General features: G+C 43.8%; 1 protein-coding gene across 1 annotated transcript in view; it reads right to left on the reverse strand.

The window, feature by feature from the left end:
• Positions 1-15402, reverse strand: part of DNAH11 (dynein axonemal heavy chain 11) — a 323392-nt gene that overhangs the window by 283312 nt on the left and 24678 nt on the right. Inside the window, exons 9-12 of the mRNA XM_075587148.1 lie at positions 11785-11952; positions 3218-3334; positions 1731-1868; positions 1461-1579 (exon numbers count right to left, since the gene is read on the reverse strand). Coding sequence (XP_075443263.1) covers positions 1461-1579; positions 1731-1868; positions 3218-3334; positions 11785-11952 — 542 coding nt within the window. The remainder of the gene's footprint in view (positions 1-1460; positions 1580-1730; positions 1869-3217; positions 3335-11784; positions 11953-15402) is intronic.

Here is a 15402-nt window from a genome sequence, read left to right on the forward strand (position 1 = left end):
ATATTTATTTATATATAATATATAATTTAAAATAAGGTTTATTTAGGTTTATGTAATGGTGAAGTTTAGGAATAAATTATTAATTACTGATAGTATCAATTGTTGATAGGAATATATTTTATTGTTTCGAGCAATAACTATTAAAAATGTGTTTTATGTATAGTGTGTATCAAATAGGGTTGTAACAATATATGCTAATTTAAGGTATCGTTTTTAAGAATTTTAAAACATTTTATAGAGATTTTTTACGATATTTGAAGGGCAATTTTATAGGAATTTTTTGAGTTTGTTATATGTTTTTGTATGTCATTTGTCACAAAACCATTAGAAAATATCTGTAGCAAGTTTACACATGTTTTTTGTGTTAGGGGCAATCAGGGGGTGGTGTCTTATATAAGGCCGCCTCCTGGTATGCCCCAATACCTCCTGATGAAGCGCTAGTTGCGCGAAACGCGTTGAGGGGTTGCTCAATAGTTTGGGTTACACGTCTATCCAGGAGTGTAATACCTGCACGATAGGGGTACCCGTCTCCTGGTTTCTAACGTCACCCCCGCCAGCTATTGCTATTGCTAATGCCGTTGAGAGCCCCCCCACCAAGCTCTAGTGGGTAGACTTCCGGTTCCGGTTCAGGAACTCTGCGGGGATCCGCAGTAGGAGAGAACGGTCCGGGAAGGGGTAGTGACGACGCTAACTACGGATGAACGTGGGAGCCCCATCGTGCACACAGTTATACCCTATTGTAAGTTTTATTATACAGTATACTAACAAATAAAGTGACGATTGTTTAGCACCTAATTTTCTTCTTCTCTGCTCTCCAACTTTTTTGTACATTTCGATTGACTGTTGGCCCGGCTGATCACCGGAGAGTGAAGGAGCTGCGGGAAAAGAAAATCACTCCAAGACAGACCCTGAAAGCAACGGACGAGCGCAGCCTCCTTTTTTGGAAGTTTAAGAATATCCCTGCTTCAGCACAGTTGGTGTAGTCTTCGACTGAGCAACTGATTGAGCCACATGTGCTGAAGCAGGGATATCATGAAAGCCTGACCTGTTGGGGTCTTGAGGACTGAAGTTGAGCTCCCATGGCCTAGAGCATAAAGAACACTGGTGTCCATTTGGTTGCATTTGGTGCTGCACAGCTGCTCTGCTCTGTATACTGCAAAGTGATCTTCAAATAAGCCCTCAAAAGTGCCATTCACTAAACCCTTCTAGTGCCAGAGGGCCAGCAACAAATTGCTTTGCAGTGAGTTCCGGGCCCTTCTGGCACTCGTGGGGTTAATATCTCGGGGGAAAGGCATTGCACACAAGGGGTTAATATACCCATGCAAAACCAAACATAAGCATACCCGGCAACATACTGGAATTCACTGTCTAGGAATAAGGGCAACATGTAGACACACTGCACACGGTAGTGATCAAGCTGATTAAACCACCTATTTAAAGGAAATTCAAATCGGACTTACGGATGTTGGATAAATCTGAAATTTGACCACGGTGACTGTATCCGGTCTTTGAGTTCCTTTGTCCATTTCAGGTTCCCCGATGTTATTGGCATATTTTTGTGTACAACTTCAGTTTGTATCTGCTCAATATAAAATTATGTTTTAAGACCATGCCCAAATAATATTGTACATGACTCTACATTCTTGTTTCATTTATATTTATGTGTACTTAACCAATTGTTTACATTGCTTGTAATATTACATCGGGAACATCCCTGTTTTGCGACATACCTGCTTAACATGCTCATCATACAATTGTTTGCATTTATCTAGCTCCTGGCCGTACATCTGGAGCAATGTGGAATAGTTTGGGCTGAATATATCCAGAATAACTTGCCTTTCCAGAAAATAACCAGAGATGGCCAACAACTGCAATGAGAAGTCAGAGATCAGATTGGATTCAATATTGGGTAATCTTTCTTTTAAATATGTCCCTTTAGCCCACCATTTTATCTGGTGCAAGTGTGTTTCTGAAAGATTGCCATGGTGTAAATAGGCTTGTATGCATTCATCCTTCTACTTTTCTAATAAGACAACAGGGAAGAACACGCATGCATGTGTTCCAGCATAGCAAACAGGAAGTTCCGTAGTTACTATATTGATTTACTGCAGTGTGTCTGGTAATACTATCAAATTGCTGCCTGTATTCACAAATGACCAGCTAGAAAGATGAAGTGGAAAGTTTGCTTGGTGCTCCGATAAAGAGAATTATATGTATACTATGACATAAAGAAACATACTGTAGTTACTTTTTATTTCCTCCCCCTTGATTTCAACTGCTTGATGTACAGAATGCATCACATGTTCCTGTGTGACCTCTATCGTAAACATGCACAAAATATGTTGTGCAAAGTGGTAAAGAATTGCACAATATTCTGCAGAAGTAGATTTAAACCCTTTACACATTACTTATTGCAGCATGGGCTGCTTATAGTGTCCAACTCCTAGTATTATTCACCACTTTCTACAGCATTTCTCTAATCTGCTCAGCAAGTTTAAGTTGTATGCTACAGTGTGGCAAAAACATCTGTCAAATAAAGTGCTCTTTACAAATGCATATGTGGAAGAAAATGATACAGTTTTGTTCTTCGCATCTTTACTTCATAAGAGCTTCTGAAGCAGTTATTGTAATATTATATCCTCTGCATGATAAGGGAGAAGGAGTGGCTCAGTGAGTAAAGACATTGACTGGCACTGAGTTTGAAGCAAGGGAACGTGGTTCAATTCCCATTGTCTGCTCCTTGTGACCTTGGGCAAGTCACTTTATCTCCCTGTGCCACAGGCACCAAAACATAGATTGTAAGCTCCACAGGGCAGGGACCTGTGCCTGCAAAATTGTCTCTGTAAAGCGCTATGTAAAACTAGCAACACTATACAAGAACATGCTTTTTTTATTATTATTATTATAAAGTTGGTACCCGTGGCTGACAATGGAAGAAGATAAATGCATTCAAAAATGTTATAGGTAACCTGTCTCCTTTGCCCTCTCTCTTCACTCTCCCAATCTTTCTCTCTCCTTCCTCAGTTAATCCACATTTTGCAGAGTAGTCTCGTTGCTGTCCCGTTATATAGTCCGAAAAATACAAACTAAAGAGTATTTTCATCATACTGTAGATTTCACTTTTCAAGCTTTGAAGCTACAGAATTGCAATCTTTGTTACCAACCATAACAATTCCTTACAGGTTAGTTGGACAAAACGTTAGAACATGGATCCTACCTTGAATGCCGACTCTAAACCGCAACAATCCTTAAAAGCTACACAAAGCAGTGATGCAATCTGTGTATCAAAATCTAGTACTTTGGCCTTAAAGTCTATGTAGTCTTGTTCAAATTCCTGCAGAAGAGAATTTGATCATTAATAACAAAAAGGCATGTTAATAAATGACTTACAAGAATACTGTATCAATACATTGTTATTGTAGAGGTAAAACTAATTAAGTGCATTTTTGGCAAATACGCACTAAATGTAGTTCCTGACTTGGCGTTTCTTGATATTTCTATTGAAAAACTCATTAAAGACCCATAATCTTCAGAACTTGTCATATCAAAATATCTTCTTTTTCAAATACAGAATTGTTCCTGTCAAAAAGAAAATGTAATCGCCTTTTACACAGTATCCAAAGAACGTAGTTAATGACTTTTACCTCTATAACCTCTATAAATATATATGTATATATTTTATTATTTTTAGGAAATGGCTGCACACTCAGTGTTAAGTATACTACAGAGGGTGTCTGTGCTAGATAGAAAAAAATATCCAATTGAAGAAAACACCAGAGTGGTCTAATTATCGGCACCAGGGTTCTACAGCAACCCTACAGTTCACTCTCTGCAGGGAAGAAAGCCCTCCCCTTGCTCTGCACCGCCCATCTAGCCCTACCTTCCCCAGCCTCTTTGGCTGGCCTGCAGGGCTCTCCTGCGCACCGGCCATGTGTCTAGCAGGCCCCAGGTAAACCCACATGTCCCAGGTCCCCTTATACCACCCTCCCAGGCCCCTTACTTACCCCCACAAGTTGTGTGTGTGTTTGTATTTTTGTTTTTGGGGAGGGGGGCTTATTGTGTGTGTGTGTGTGTGTATTTGGGGAGAAAATGCTTATTGTTTGTGTATTTGGGGAGGGGGCTTGTTGTGTGTGTGTGATGGGGGGGCTTAGTGTGTGTGTGTGTTAAGAGGGGGGCTTATTGTCTGTGTATTTGGGGAGGGGGCATTTTGGGTGGGTGTGTATTTGGGGAGGGGGCTTATTGGGTGTGTGTGTGTGTGTGTATTTCGGGAGGGGGGCTTAGTGTGTATGTGTTTGTGTATTGAGGAGGGGGATTATTGAGTGTAGGGATGGGGGAGAAATACATGGGGGGGAACAGGGTGAGAGAAGGCAGTGGGAAAAGTGGGTGTGTAAGAGAGGGAGGTGGGGAAGGAAAGGGTGACTGGGGAGAGTAAGAGGGGGTGAGAGCGAGGTGTGTAAGAAGAGGGGGGAGTGTAAGAGAAAACAGGGGGGTGATGGATGGGTTCTCGCAAGGCCACAGGTGGGGCACCGGTGGAAACTTTAGTCCTGGGCCCCGAGAAAGCTGTCATCTGCCCTGAAGGGCGCTATATAAATGTTGTAATAAAGAAGAACAAATATTTTGCAGTCTAGAAATTAGTAGACTATAATACACTGGCGACACACTTTATTCGAGCTCGGCTAGTCCCACGAATTCGGGTATACCCGGGTGTATTGAGGTTTGTGACTGTTTTCTGCCCGAGTGCATTGGGTTATTTTCCAGGCAGGGATTGAAGCATTTTATTCCCGCTGGCTGCAATACTGCACAGTATATATATATATACTGCATTACAATTCATGAATTTATGCCATCTGGTAGACACGCGAAGCATTGCAGCCTATTAAATCCTAATCATTATCATTTAACAGATCAGCCGCCCGTCAGCCAGGCATGAACCCATGCTGGGAAGGCAAACGCAACGGGGCTTGTCAGAGGTGAGGAGCGGTGCATTCCAGGTATCTGCCAGGTACATACTGGGTATTTGCTTGAATAAAGTGTGTCGGTGCAGTAGTACTGTACCTTGAATGACTTGCGTAAGGGAACAACAGCTTGAATATAATGTTAACATTATAGATATTTCTAAAGTAACTGAATGTTCCCAATACTAGATAAAAATGCTGTAACCTGTTTTTAATGGACTGTGTTCAATAGGATGATCTTTTAACTTTAGTCCAATGAATGGGCTTTAAAGCATCTTCAATGGACAACCGTCACATGTCCAAGCAGTAACACCAGCAACTAAAATGGTTAGTATATCAAGAGTGTGGGATGCTGGGAGTTATAAAATAGCGTGGTTTCATTTTGGAGGACCACCAGTTGCTATTATATTAAAAATAAACAATATTAATTTCAGCAGGTTTGTTCCTTTAGCACTGTCTGGTAAATATTGGCCAAACTCACTACTGAAACAACAAAAAGGACTAGATAAGGCATGCCTGTTGAAACTTGCTATAAAGCTATGTTTATTTGTATTTGTTTAGCATTCTTTAGTTTTCAGATGCCAATCTTTTTTATGGAAAGGATTTTAAACTATCAAGCTGCTTCTCTCTCATGTAGTAATCTATAATAGACATGTCACAATATATACAGTAGTTACAATGACTACAAATCCAGTGCAACAGTAAGAATATTACAATTTATTTACAAGTTGATTACCTGTGAAGTAGACAGAAAGAAATAATTGTATTTGTCAAGATGCACCTTTTGGGAGCTTGGTACATACACGCAATTCATTTGAGGTCTGGAATTTTGCATTAATCGAACTTAACAGGATTTTGCTCGGTACAAAAGTGACATAAACCCTCGCCATAGGTGACATGAACCCTTGCCATAGGTGACATGAACCCTTGCCATAGGTGACATAAAACCTTGCCATAGGTGACTGTGACGATGGGGAGGATTTGAACTGGGATTAAAGGGGTTTCAGCCCAATTGGCCACCCTCTACCCTCACCTGGGAAGCAAAGGGTTAACTGGACTGAGGTCCAGTAATGTGTCTTTACCTCGCTTCAATATCCAAATGCTTATTCCCCTGTGTAACTGTATTGTGTTATCCTAGTATTTGCACCCACACATATACTAGGGTTGCTGCGGGAGGGAAAGGGTTAATGTTAAAACAGTGATTCTAGCCCTTTGTTTAAATTACCCTCAAAGATGCCTGCCTACTAAATGCAAATGGTCAGGAGAGCGACCAAATGGTTAGGAAGCTGGAGTGGGTTGTGAGCGTTATAACTCACACTTACAAACGCCTCTGATTCAGGAGGTCTGGGGCATTGAGTGTGAAATCTAACACCAGGTGACAAATGTCCACTACCCAGGGGTCCCTGCTTCAAAGAGATTGATTGATTGGGGCCAGGGGTGGGGTTACCCAAGGAGAGATCAGAAGGAGTGACCTATATATAAGAATATTATGAGATGTCCTCGGCTGAACATGCTAAGAGTTACATATGTGTATTCGTGGGACCGAGCCACAAATAATGATTCTAAACACTTGATATCTAACATATACTAAGAGCCAGATATTAATATCTCTCTTAATTTTAGTATTACACGGTAATATTTAGTCTCATTGGGAGCCTCATGCGTGACGGAATGTATTAATATGTCTTGCGTGCCAGTAAGTATTTCTGAACTGAAGTTATGAAGTTATTTACAGTGTATATGGAATTTTGGTTCTGTTCTGGAAACTGCAGACTCCACTGTTATGTTAATAGGCAGGAAGAACATCTTGCCAGGATTTACAAAGCCAGGTGATCAAAGGCTAATTGCCTAATTGTTTATGCTGGGCCCAGGAACTGACTAGTTTAAGTGTGATACTTCACACTAAACAATGGAAGCCCAAAATCTGCTTCAAAAACTTTTTCTAGACTTTTCGGCATCTAGGGTTAAGAGATGAGTTTGACAAGGTATTTAAGTCAGAGTCAACCCTTACTCAAATGTCTTCATGCCAGAGGTCCTTCATGTGTCTTCATGACCTGCCTGTCTTGCTGTGATGTCAACTGAATTCTGGAAGAAATGGCCATCCTGTATCCTGATGGCCTTCTTGTCCTAAACTTTAAGTAAGTGTCCATATTTTGCCTGTTATTTGTATATCTTGTGTGTTCACCTTTATCAAGGAATAAATTATATTTTATCATATCTAAGTCTCGTCCCAGTTTAACCCAGTTATATATATTTTTTGGTGTATTATTAATAGCCTGTCACAAAGCTCCCGTCACAGTGACATAAAGGAGGATATAATCCATCACAGGTTTCTCCAATATCCAAAACATTACACATTTAAATTCTGGGTGTGGACATGAAAACGAACATACTGGACAAGATTTAGAGGGGCCCATGTGCTATGTAAGTGCTATGCATGTGCTATATATATGTTACTAGCTGATATACCCGGCGTTGCCCGGGCGTGGAAGGGCAGGGGGCATGGAGTGGAAAGGTGGGGGGGAGGGGAGTGGAAGGGCGGGGGGGAGGGGCGTCAAAGGGCGGGGGGGGCCCAAGGGGCATCGAAGGGTGGGGAGGACAAAGGGCAGGGGGCAAAGGGCAGGGAGGGGCGGGGGGGCAAAGGGCAGGGACGGGCAGGGACGGGCAGGGGGGCAAAGGGCAGGGATGGACGGAGGGGCAAAGGGCAGGGAGGGGCAGGGGGGCAAAGGGCAGGGAGGGGCGGGGGGGCAAAGGGCAGGGAGGGGGGCAGGGAGTGCAGGGAGGGGCAGGGGAGGGTTGCAGGGAGGGGCGGGTTGGGCAGGGAGGGGCAGGGATGGGAGGGAGGGGCGGGGCAAAGGGCAGGGAGGGGCAAAGGTCAGGGAGGGGAGGGGTGGGCAAAGGGCAGGGAGGGACAAAGGGCAAAGGGCTGGGGGGGCAGGGGCAGGTGGAGGGTGGCAGGGGACAAAGGGCAGGTGGAGGGTGGCAGGGGACAAAGGGCAGGGGGCAAAGGGCAGGGGGAGGGAGGGGCAAAGGGCAAAGGGCAGGGGGAGGGAGGGCAGGGGGCAAAGGGCAGGGGGAGGGAGGGCAGGGGGCAAAGGGCAGGGGGAGGGAGGGCAGGAGGAGGGAGGGCAGGGGGCAAAGGGCAGGGGTCAAAGAGCAGGGGAAGGGAGGGCAGGGGGAGGGAGGGCAGGGGGCAAAGGGCAGGGGGGCAGGGTGCAAAGGGCAGGGGGCAAAGGGCTGGGGGGGCAGGGGGAGGAGGGGCAGGTGGAGAGTGGCAGGGGACAAAGGGCAGGGGGAGGGAGGGCAGGGGGCAAAGGCCAGGGGGAGGGAGGGCAGGGGGCAAAGGGCAGGGGGGGCAGAGGGCAGGTGGGCAGGGGGGTAGGGGGGCAGGGAGGGCAAGGGGGGGCAAAGGGCAGGGGGGCCAAAGGGCAGGGGGAGTCAGGGAGGTGTTAAATAACCCATTCCCCTGCGTTTACTCACCTTGCACATGGCCGCGCTCCTCTTCCTACGGGTACCGGCCGCCCTCCTCCTCCACCTCGGGCTCCTCCGCAGAGAGGCTGAGATGCTCCGGTGAGGAGGTGCTGTGCCTCTCACGGGGAGAGGCGGAGAGAGCCGGAGGAGAGGCCTCTTGGACGGGGAGCAGCCTGTGTGAGGGGAAAGCCGCAGAGAGCGTGCTCTGTGTGTGTGGGGGGGGGGGATAAGCAGGGTGGGGGTGAGCGGGGGGGTGAGCGGGGGGGAGAGCGGGGGGAGAGGGGGGTGAGCGGGCGGGGGGGGAGAGTGGGGGGGTGAGCGGATGGGGGGTGAGGGAGAGCACCGGGTGAGGGAGTGGCCTATGGGTGGTGAGAGCCGTGGGGAGCGCTCTCGGGGATGGTCAGCTGGGGGAGCGGCCTATGTGAGGGGAGAGCCGCAGAGAGCGTGGGGGAGGGGGGTGGGGGGTGGTGTGTGTGTGTGTGTGTGTGTCTCTCCGTCTCTCCTTTGGCCCGTCACTCCGCCTCAGGCCAATGAGAGGTGTGCGGGGGCGGGCGGGCCAAGGGAGCAATCTCATTGGCCTGGCCCAAGGTCCAATGGGATAGCCGCTAGGGACACAGGGAGGGACACAGGGAGACACATACAGACACAGAAACATATGACGCTTTCAGAAATATATAGTAAGATGTGTCTCAAACAGGTTTTTAAATGCAAAATTGGTTCACAGAATTCTTTTTTTAATTTGTGTGTGTGTACTAATCGGCACTAGCAGTGTCAAACATGTGGGGTGGGGGGGTTCATTTCTTTGGTGCACACATTTTGACAACACTAATTATTAATGATATGTACTAAAAATAATGTTTCTTTGAACCAAATAAAAAGGGAGAAAGTGCCTCAAAACTATCTGCCAAGTTCAACTTGGCGTAAGTCGTAAAAAGTCTGCAACTAATGTTAGCACCAAATTAAGTTGCTATCTATCAACTCAAATTATTTTTTTGACACAGCGATAATGTTACCAAAATGGATTATTTTCACAGTTTGGCTATTAGAAATAATATTGCACTAATAATGTACAGTATATTTACCAAAACAAGTTATAAATAATGTTTTAATCTGAATGGTATCAACCAGATATTCAACATGACGCAACGCGTCAAAAATAATTTACAACAACAAATGCATACTTTATGAAAGTGTGAATTATTTGAGAGCACTGAAAATTGATCTAAAATATAATATTAGTACACAGGCCCCAGAGTTTTACTGAATTCTGCATTTAAGAACTTCTTAAATTGTTTGCACTATGAATGTGCAATTTCACAGTTTTGCACTAATGCAAATAATACAGGTGCAATTTCAATGTTCAACAACATCTACCTTGACTGATAGTTGAATTAAGGTGTCACAACCTGCACAATATCTATATAAAAAAAATGATCTAACAGTACAATCTGGAGCTAAGTAGCGCCCAGTGAGTGGGGCAGGTTTAGAGTTGTTCTCCGATCAAAGCCCTGGTGCAAAAATGATGGTTTCGGATTAAAATCTGGTTTTGTACTTGGTGCTATTTAGGAATATATTTAGGGTTCTTAAGAAACAAGACTTTTATTGCAAAACGTTTAGTTTTATGGACAGGTTAAAAATTGCACATGCGTAGTGCTAAATATTTAAGGAGAAGGAGTGGATCAGTGAGTAACGACCCTGACTGGCACTGAGCTTGAAGTAGGGGGACCTGGTTCAATTCCTGGTGTTGGCTCCTTGGGCAAGTCACTTTAGCAAGTCACTTTATCTCCCTGTGCCTCAGGTACCAAAAACATAGATTGTAAGCTCCACGGGGCAGGGACCTGTGCCTGCAAAATGTCTCTGAAAAGCTCTATGTAAAACTAGAAGCGCTATACAGTACAAGAACATATTATTATATTATTTAAGAAGTTATAAAGTCATAAAAGCACAAAATATGGCTAAGCATGCCTCTTTTTAGCTTCCAAACTTCCTCTAAACATAAATTAGCCAGTGTTGCATTTTATACTGTAGCTGGCACAATCAAGCCTACAGTATGTTAAGCACAAAACCAGCACTCAACAGACAGCCCTTTTGAGTAGGCCCAATTTGAGTAGGCTTGTGAAATGAATAGTAGTGTGTTAAGTATTTTCTAGTATTTCTGTACCCCTGTACCCCTGTACCATGGAATGTTTTTTGTCATACTTCTACCCGCCATATTTTAATGTGTGTCTGGTCTGTAAACTACTCTCATATGCATAATGCAGAACAAGTATCCAAGCTCTGACTGACTATTCCTGGCTGCTCTAGTTCTTCTAGTACTGCATGTGGCAAGCTCCAATTATCTCATCACAAACAGTATAGCTACTGCAGCTCTATGAAAAGGCCCTTAAATGTTTATACCAGAACAAATCAGACCCAAGAGTTTTCTCACATCAGACGATTACTATTTGAATGTAATGTACTTTGCCTGAAACTTTGACACTGGAGTGAATGATTCATTTTCTCCCAGGCATTCCAGATTGCAGGTTGTGACAACCAGTGCTTTGCCTTGAGTGGCATTACCTACATTACATTTCCAATTAACGCTTCATCAGCTACTATTACATTCCTAATCCCCATTTTAGACATTGTGTTTTTTATTAGAAGCACTCCACTAAGGATTAACCTGAAGGACAGAACATCTTTGGATGCAGTAGAGAAATAAGAAGACTTTTGCAATTAAACGGTAAAAAGTTCAACAAGAAGTATAACGCAACAACATTAAGAAATGTGTACTATACTAAATATTGCAAGGAAATTAAAGGTTTATTGATTTTGCTATAGAGGTTAATACAAACAGGATATAGAATTAAAGGAAATGTAGTTAACACCCTACACACAAAATACATATGTTGCTAGGTTCCATGGTTTCTTACTTTTTTACTTGAAATCCCCAAGTTATGTTTAAATACCAGAGACACACTAGTTAGATATTACTTCTAGTTAGTGGTTATTATATTACTAATTTAAGTACTCATTATTTGCTTAGTCTGTTGCAGGCAGTTTGTCTTGTTGTAATATATATATATATATATATATATATAGAACAACATTACCATTCTCACGTCCGGTAAAGGAAGACTGCACTCAGATCAGTAAAGGCAAAAAAAGTCTATATTAGGCATCGGTACAAAATGAACAGGCCTATTTTAGTCAAGGATCCTGAACATTTTCTTGTTACAAGCTGTCTCATTGCTTGCCCTATTGTTACAGAGGAAAGTCTAAAAACATGCCATGCTTTTACTGACAGTACATTGAGATTAGGGTTGTACAAAACAAATATTAATGGTGGGGAGAAGAATGAAAAATATGAGCATCATACCATATTGGCATAATCTGTTGGATCTTGTGTGCTTTCTTTAAACACTTTGCAGGTTTCAATAAACATTTCATGCAGATAAAATATCTGCTCATTTAAGGCTTTTCCCTTATTTCCACCAAACTCCAATTTTTCCAATTTTTCAAATTCCACCATGGTTACAAAAATATCCTATAACAAATGACAAAAATAACAAACAAACAACACTGTTATCATTTAAATACATGTATTGTGTTTTTACTCTTTCTTGATATATATACACATATATCCTGGTATATTTAAATATATGCATATGCACCATGTACACTATACTATTGGAGGAGGGGGTAATGATTTAGTTAAAGCCTGATTGAAACAAACGAGGGAACTAACTCATGAAAACTTTTATATACTGTAAGTCTGTGAACGTGACACATTTTAGACATTTGTAGCTGACAAAAAGAGATATATGTAACTTTGCCAGAAACTGCCAACTACAAACCCCTTTCTTAGCATCTTTGCATGAACATTCACAAACAATTTGGCAAATATGGGACAATATAAACTTATTATGTTTCTCTCCCAATTTTATGCCTCCAAATGACAGAAAATTAGTATATTGCATTTTTCCATGATTTTTAGAATTTGCTCCACATCTTGTTTGCAAATAGCCCAGAGAAACCTACTGTATTACAGGTAATGAAGTGTTTTAGTCCATAATTCTGAGTTCATAGTAACCAGGCAGATTAGATAGTCTAGGCAGTAACAAGTCATTTATATGTAACCACTCCTTATTTCCCTAGATGTATTAATGTGTGGACACAAGGACGGCGGCCTGAGTCAACCTCTCATGTGTGTAAGTCAGCCAGCAAGGGATCAAGCTGGGGTCAGAAAACGCAGCGAGAGATACATATCTTTTGGATAACAATACTTTATATATATATATATATATATATATATATATATATATATATATATATACCCATGAGAAACACCGAAATCCCATATCGGGGCCCTCAGATTTGGAGGACTACACACAATACTTATGACAAGTATCTCTCAGTGTCTCTTACTCTGCCCTGGTAGCCCAAATGCTAACTAATGGGCCACTGTTGGTGCTGGTACAGCGGTGGAGCTTGTGTGAGATGTAGGTGTGTTAATAGGTGCAGGCCTGTTACTTCGCTAAGAATGGTGGTAGATGTGTATGATGAAAAGGATACTGAAGTGCTGTAGTTCCAATCCCTTCGATGTGTCTCCGCTTCATCTACTCACAGCTTCAAGACCCCCTGTTTACACGGGTCCCCTTTACTTGACAATGTGCTGTTTCCGCTTGCTGATAGCCAATGCCTCCAGTACGTGCTGCTCTGTCAGTCTGGGAAGGCTCTGTCACTGCGCTGTAACTATCGCCAGGCTCCAGGGGACAGTTCCTCTTTTCTCTCTCACTCTTTCTCTCTGCAGGTCTCCTCCCACTCACGTTCTCCTCTCTTGCTATATCTCTCTCTTAGCTCCTCCTGCCATGAGATCATCCCTCTTGGTTATCTTATCATCTCAGTCCTTTCCTTGGTTCATACTCATTGGCCGGAGGGCATGTCCATCATTATACTTATGTGTGTTCATAGTGGTGTTCCATATCAATATATTAGGTCTGATTAATGTTTTTAGGGAGGAGTACAGTAGTTAATCATGGCCCTCAACTGCACATATACTGTACATGTATAAGCTAAAGCTTTAGAACATTCAGACACCAAGTTTTCTGTTTGGTCGAAATACTGAGCATTTAAAGCCTAGAAATGCCCACAAATGTGAACTAGTAACAGATGCTGACATTAAAATAAATTATAGGCTAAAGCTGTTACATGCCGGGCATTATTGAAATCCCTGCTCTCCAATTGGTTAAAATTCTGTGCATTATTTATTCAGTAATGCCCCAGAATATTTGGCAACTTGCCAAGTTTTTCAGCCAATCCGCTTTCAGGTCTCATCCACACAGAATGGGAGTAGCTCTCAGCCACAGGATGTGATTGGACAGAAGGCACCAGCAAGGCACTGACTCTTCCCCCACCCTGCCTGATAGAGCTCTGCACATGAGAGTGAGGAGAAAGGTGTGCGTGTGTGTCTGCTGTGTGTTTTGTGGGTCTAGAGGGGGCAGCAGAGTGTTTTGTTGGTATATGTTTGTCTGTCTCGGGCCCGGACAGTTAAGGGGCCCTGGCCTCCCTGCCGGCAACTCTACAGTTTCCTATGCGCACACTAGTTGGGCCTTCTCCTTTTTTCCCTCCCCTTTTCTGGCTGCTGCCTCCATCTGTCCCTCCCCTCCAGCAGGGCCCTCCTGTTGTTATCTCGTTGCCACCCCCTTTCTCCGCTCCTGAAGGGCCCTCCCCTTCCCTTGTCACCGCCCATCTCTCCCTCTTTTCCTCTGCAGACCTGCAGGGTTCTCCTGTGTACTGCCATGCTGATCCAGCAGGCCCATCCATGGGCCCCCAGGTAAGTCCACATGCTCATGACCCCCTTATACCACCCGCTCAGGCCTCTTACCCTCCAATGGGTGTGTGTGTATTTGGGTAGGGGGGTTATTGTGTATGTGTGTGTGTGTGGGGAGGGGGTTATTGTGTATGTGTATTTGGGGAGGGAGGTTATTGTGTGTGTGTTTGGGGGGGAGCTTAATGGCTTAATGTGTGTGTATTTGAGGAGGGGGCTTATTTTGTGTGTGTATGGGTGTATTTGGGGTGGGGGGATATTGTGTGTATATTTGGGGAGGGGGGCTATTGTGTGTGTATTTGGGGAGGAGGCTTATAGTTTGTGTGTATGTGTGTGAGAGGAGGGGGTTATTGTGTGTGTATTTGGAGAGGGATGTTATTGTGTGTGTGTGTGTGTGTGTGTGTGTGTGTGTGTGTGTGTGTGTGTGTGTGTGTGTGTGTGTGTGTGTGTGTGTGTGTGTGTGTGTGTGTGTGTGTGTATGTGTGTGTGTGTGTGTATTTGGGGAGGGGGGCTAGTGTGTGTGTATTTGGAGAGGGGGCTTATTGTTTGTGTGTATTTTGGAAGGGGGATTATTGTGTGTGTGTGTGTGTGTGTATATTTGGGGAGGGGGCTTATTTTGTGTTGTGTGTGTGTGTGTGTGTGTGTGTGTGTGTGTGTGTGTGTGTGTGTGTGTGTGTGTGTGTGTGTGTGTGTGTGTGTGTGTGTGTGTGTGTGTGTGTGTGTGTATCCCCCTGAGGAAGGTCCCATTCTGTAGGACCGAAACGTTGGGTTTCTGGATGTATTTTTGCTTTCACCAATACACTTTGATTTTCAACACTGAGTGCTGTCTCTTGTTTACCAATCCTTGGAACGGTAACGGTAACGTATAACTATATATATATATATATATATATATATATATATATATATATGTAACCCTTATTCCCCCCCCCCCCCCCCCAATCTCACATAGGATCGGCTTGGGAATCTACTGCTCAGGCTACGTGTTTCAGTGTGGTGCATACCTGCTGGTAACAGGGGGCCCTGAGTCTCCCGCGATGGCATGGGGGATGACAGGACAGGCTTCTGGGGTTGTGCCTCAATCTCACTTACTGGTGCAGCGCCTCCATCTCATGCAGCCCCCAGCTGTATGGGGTGAAGTACGTACAAGAGAGTTCTCCTTCCCCT

This window comes from Ascaphus truei, chromosome 2 (assembly GCF_040206685.1).
Source record: "Ascaphus truei isolate aAscTru1 chromosome 2, aAscTru1.hap1, whole genome shotgun sequence".
Taxonomy (NCBI): Eukaryota; Metazoa; Chordata; class Amphibia; order Anura; family Ascaphidae; genus Ascaphus; species Ascaphus truei.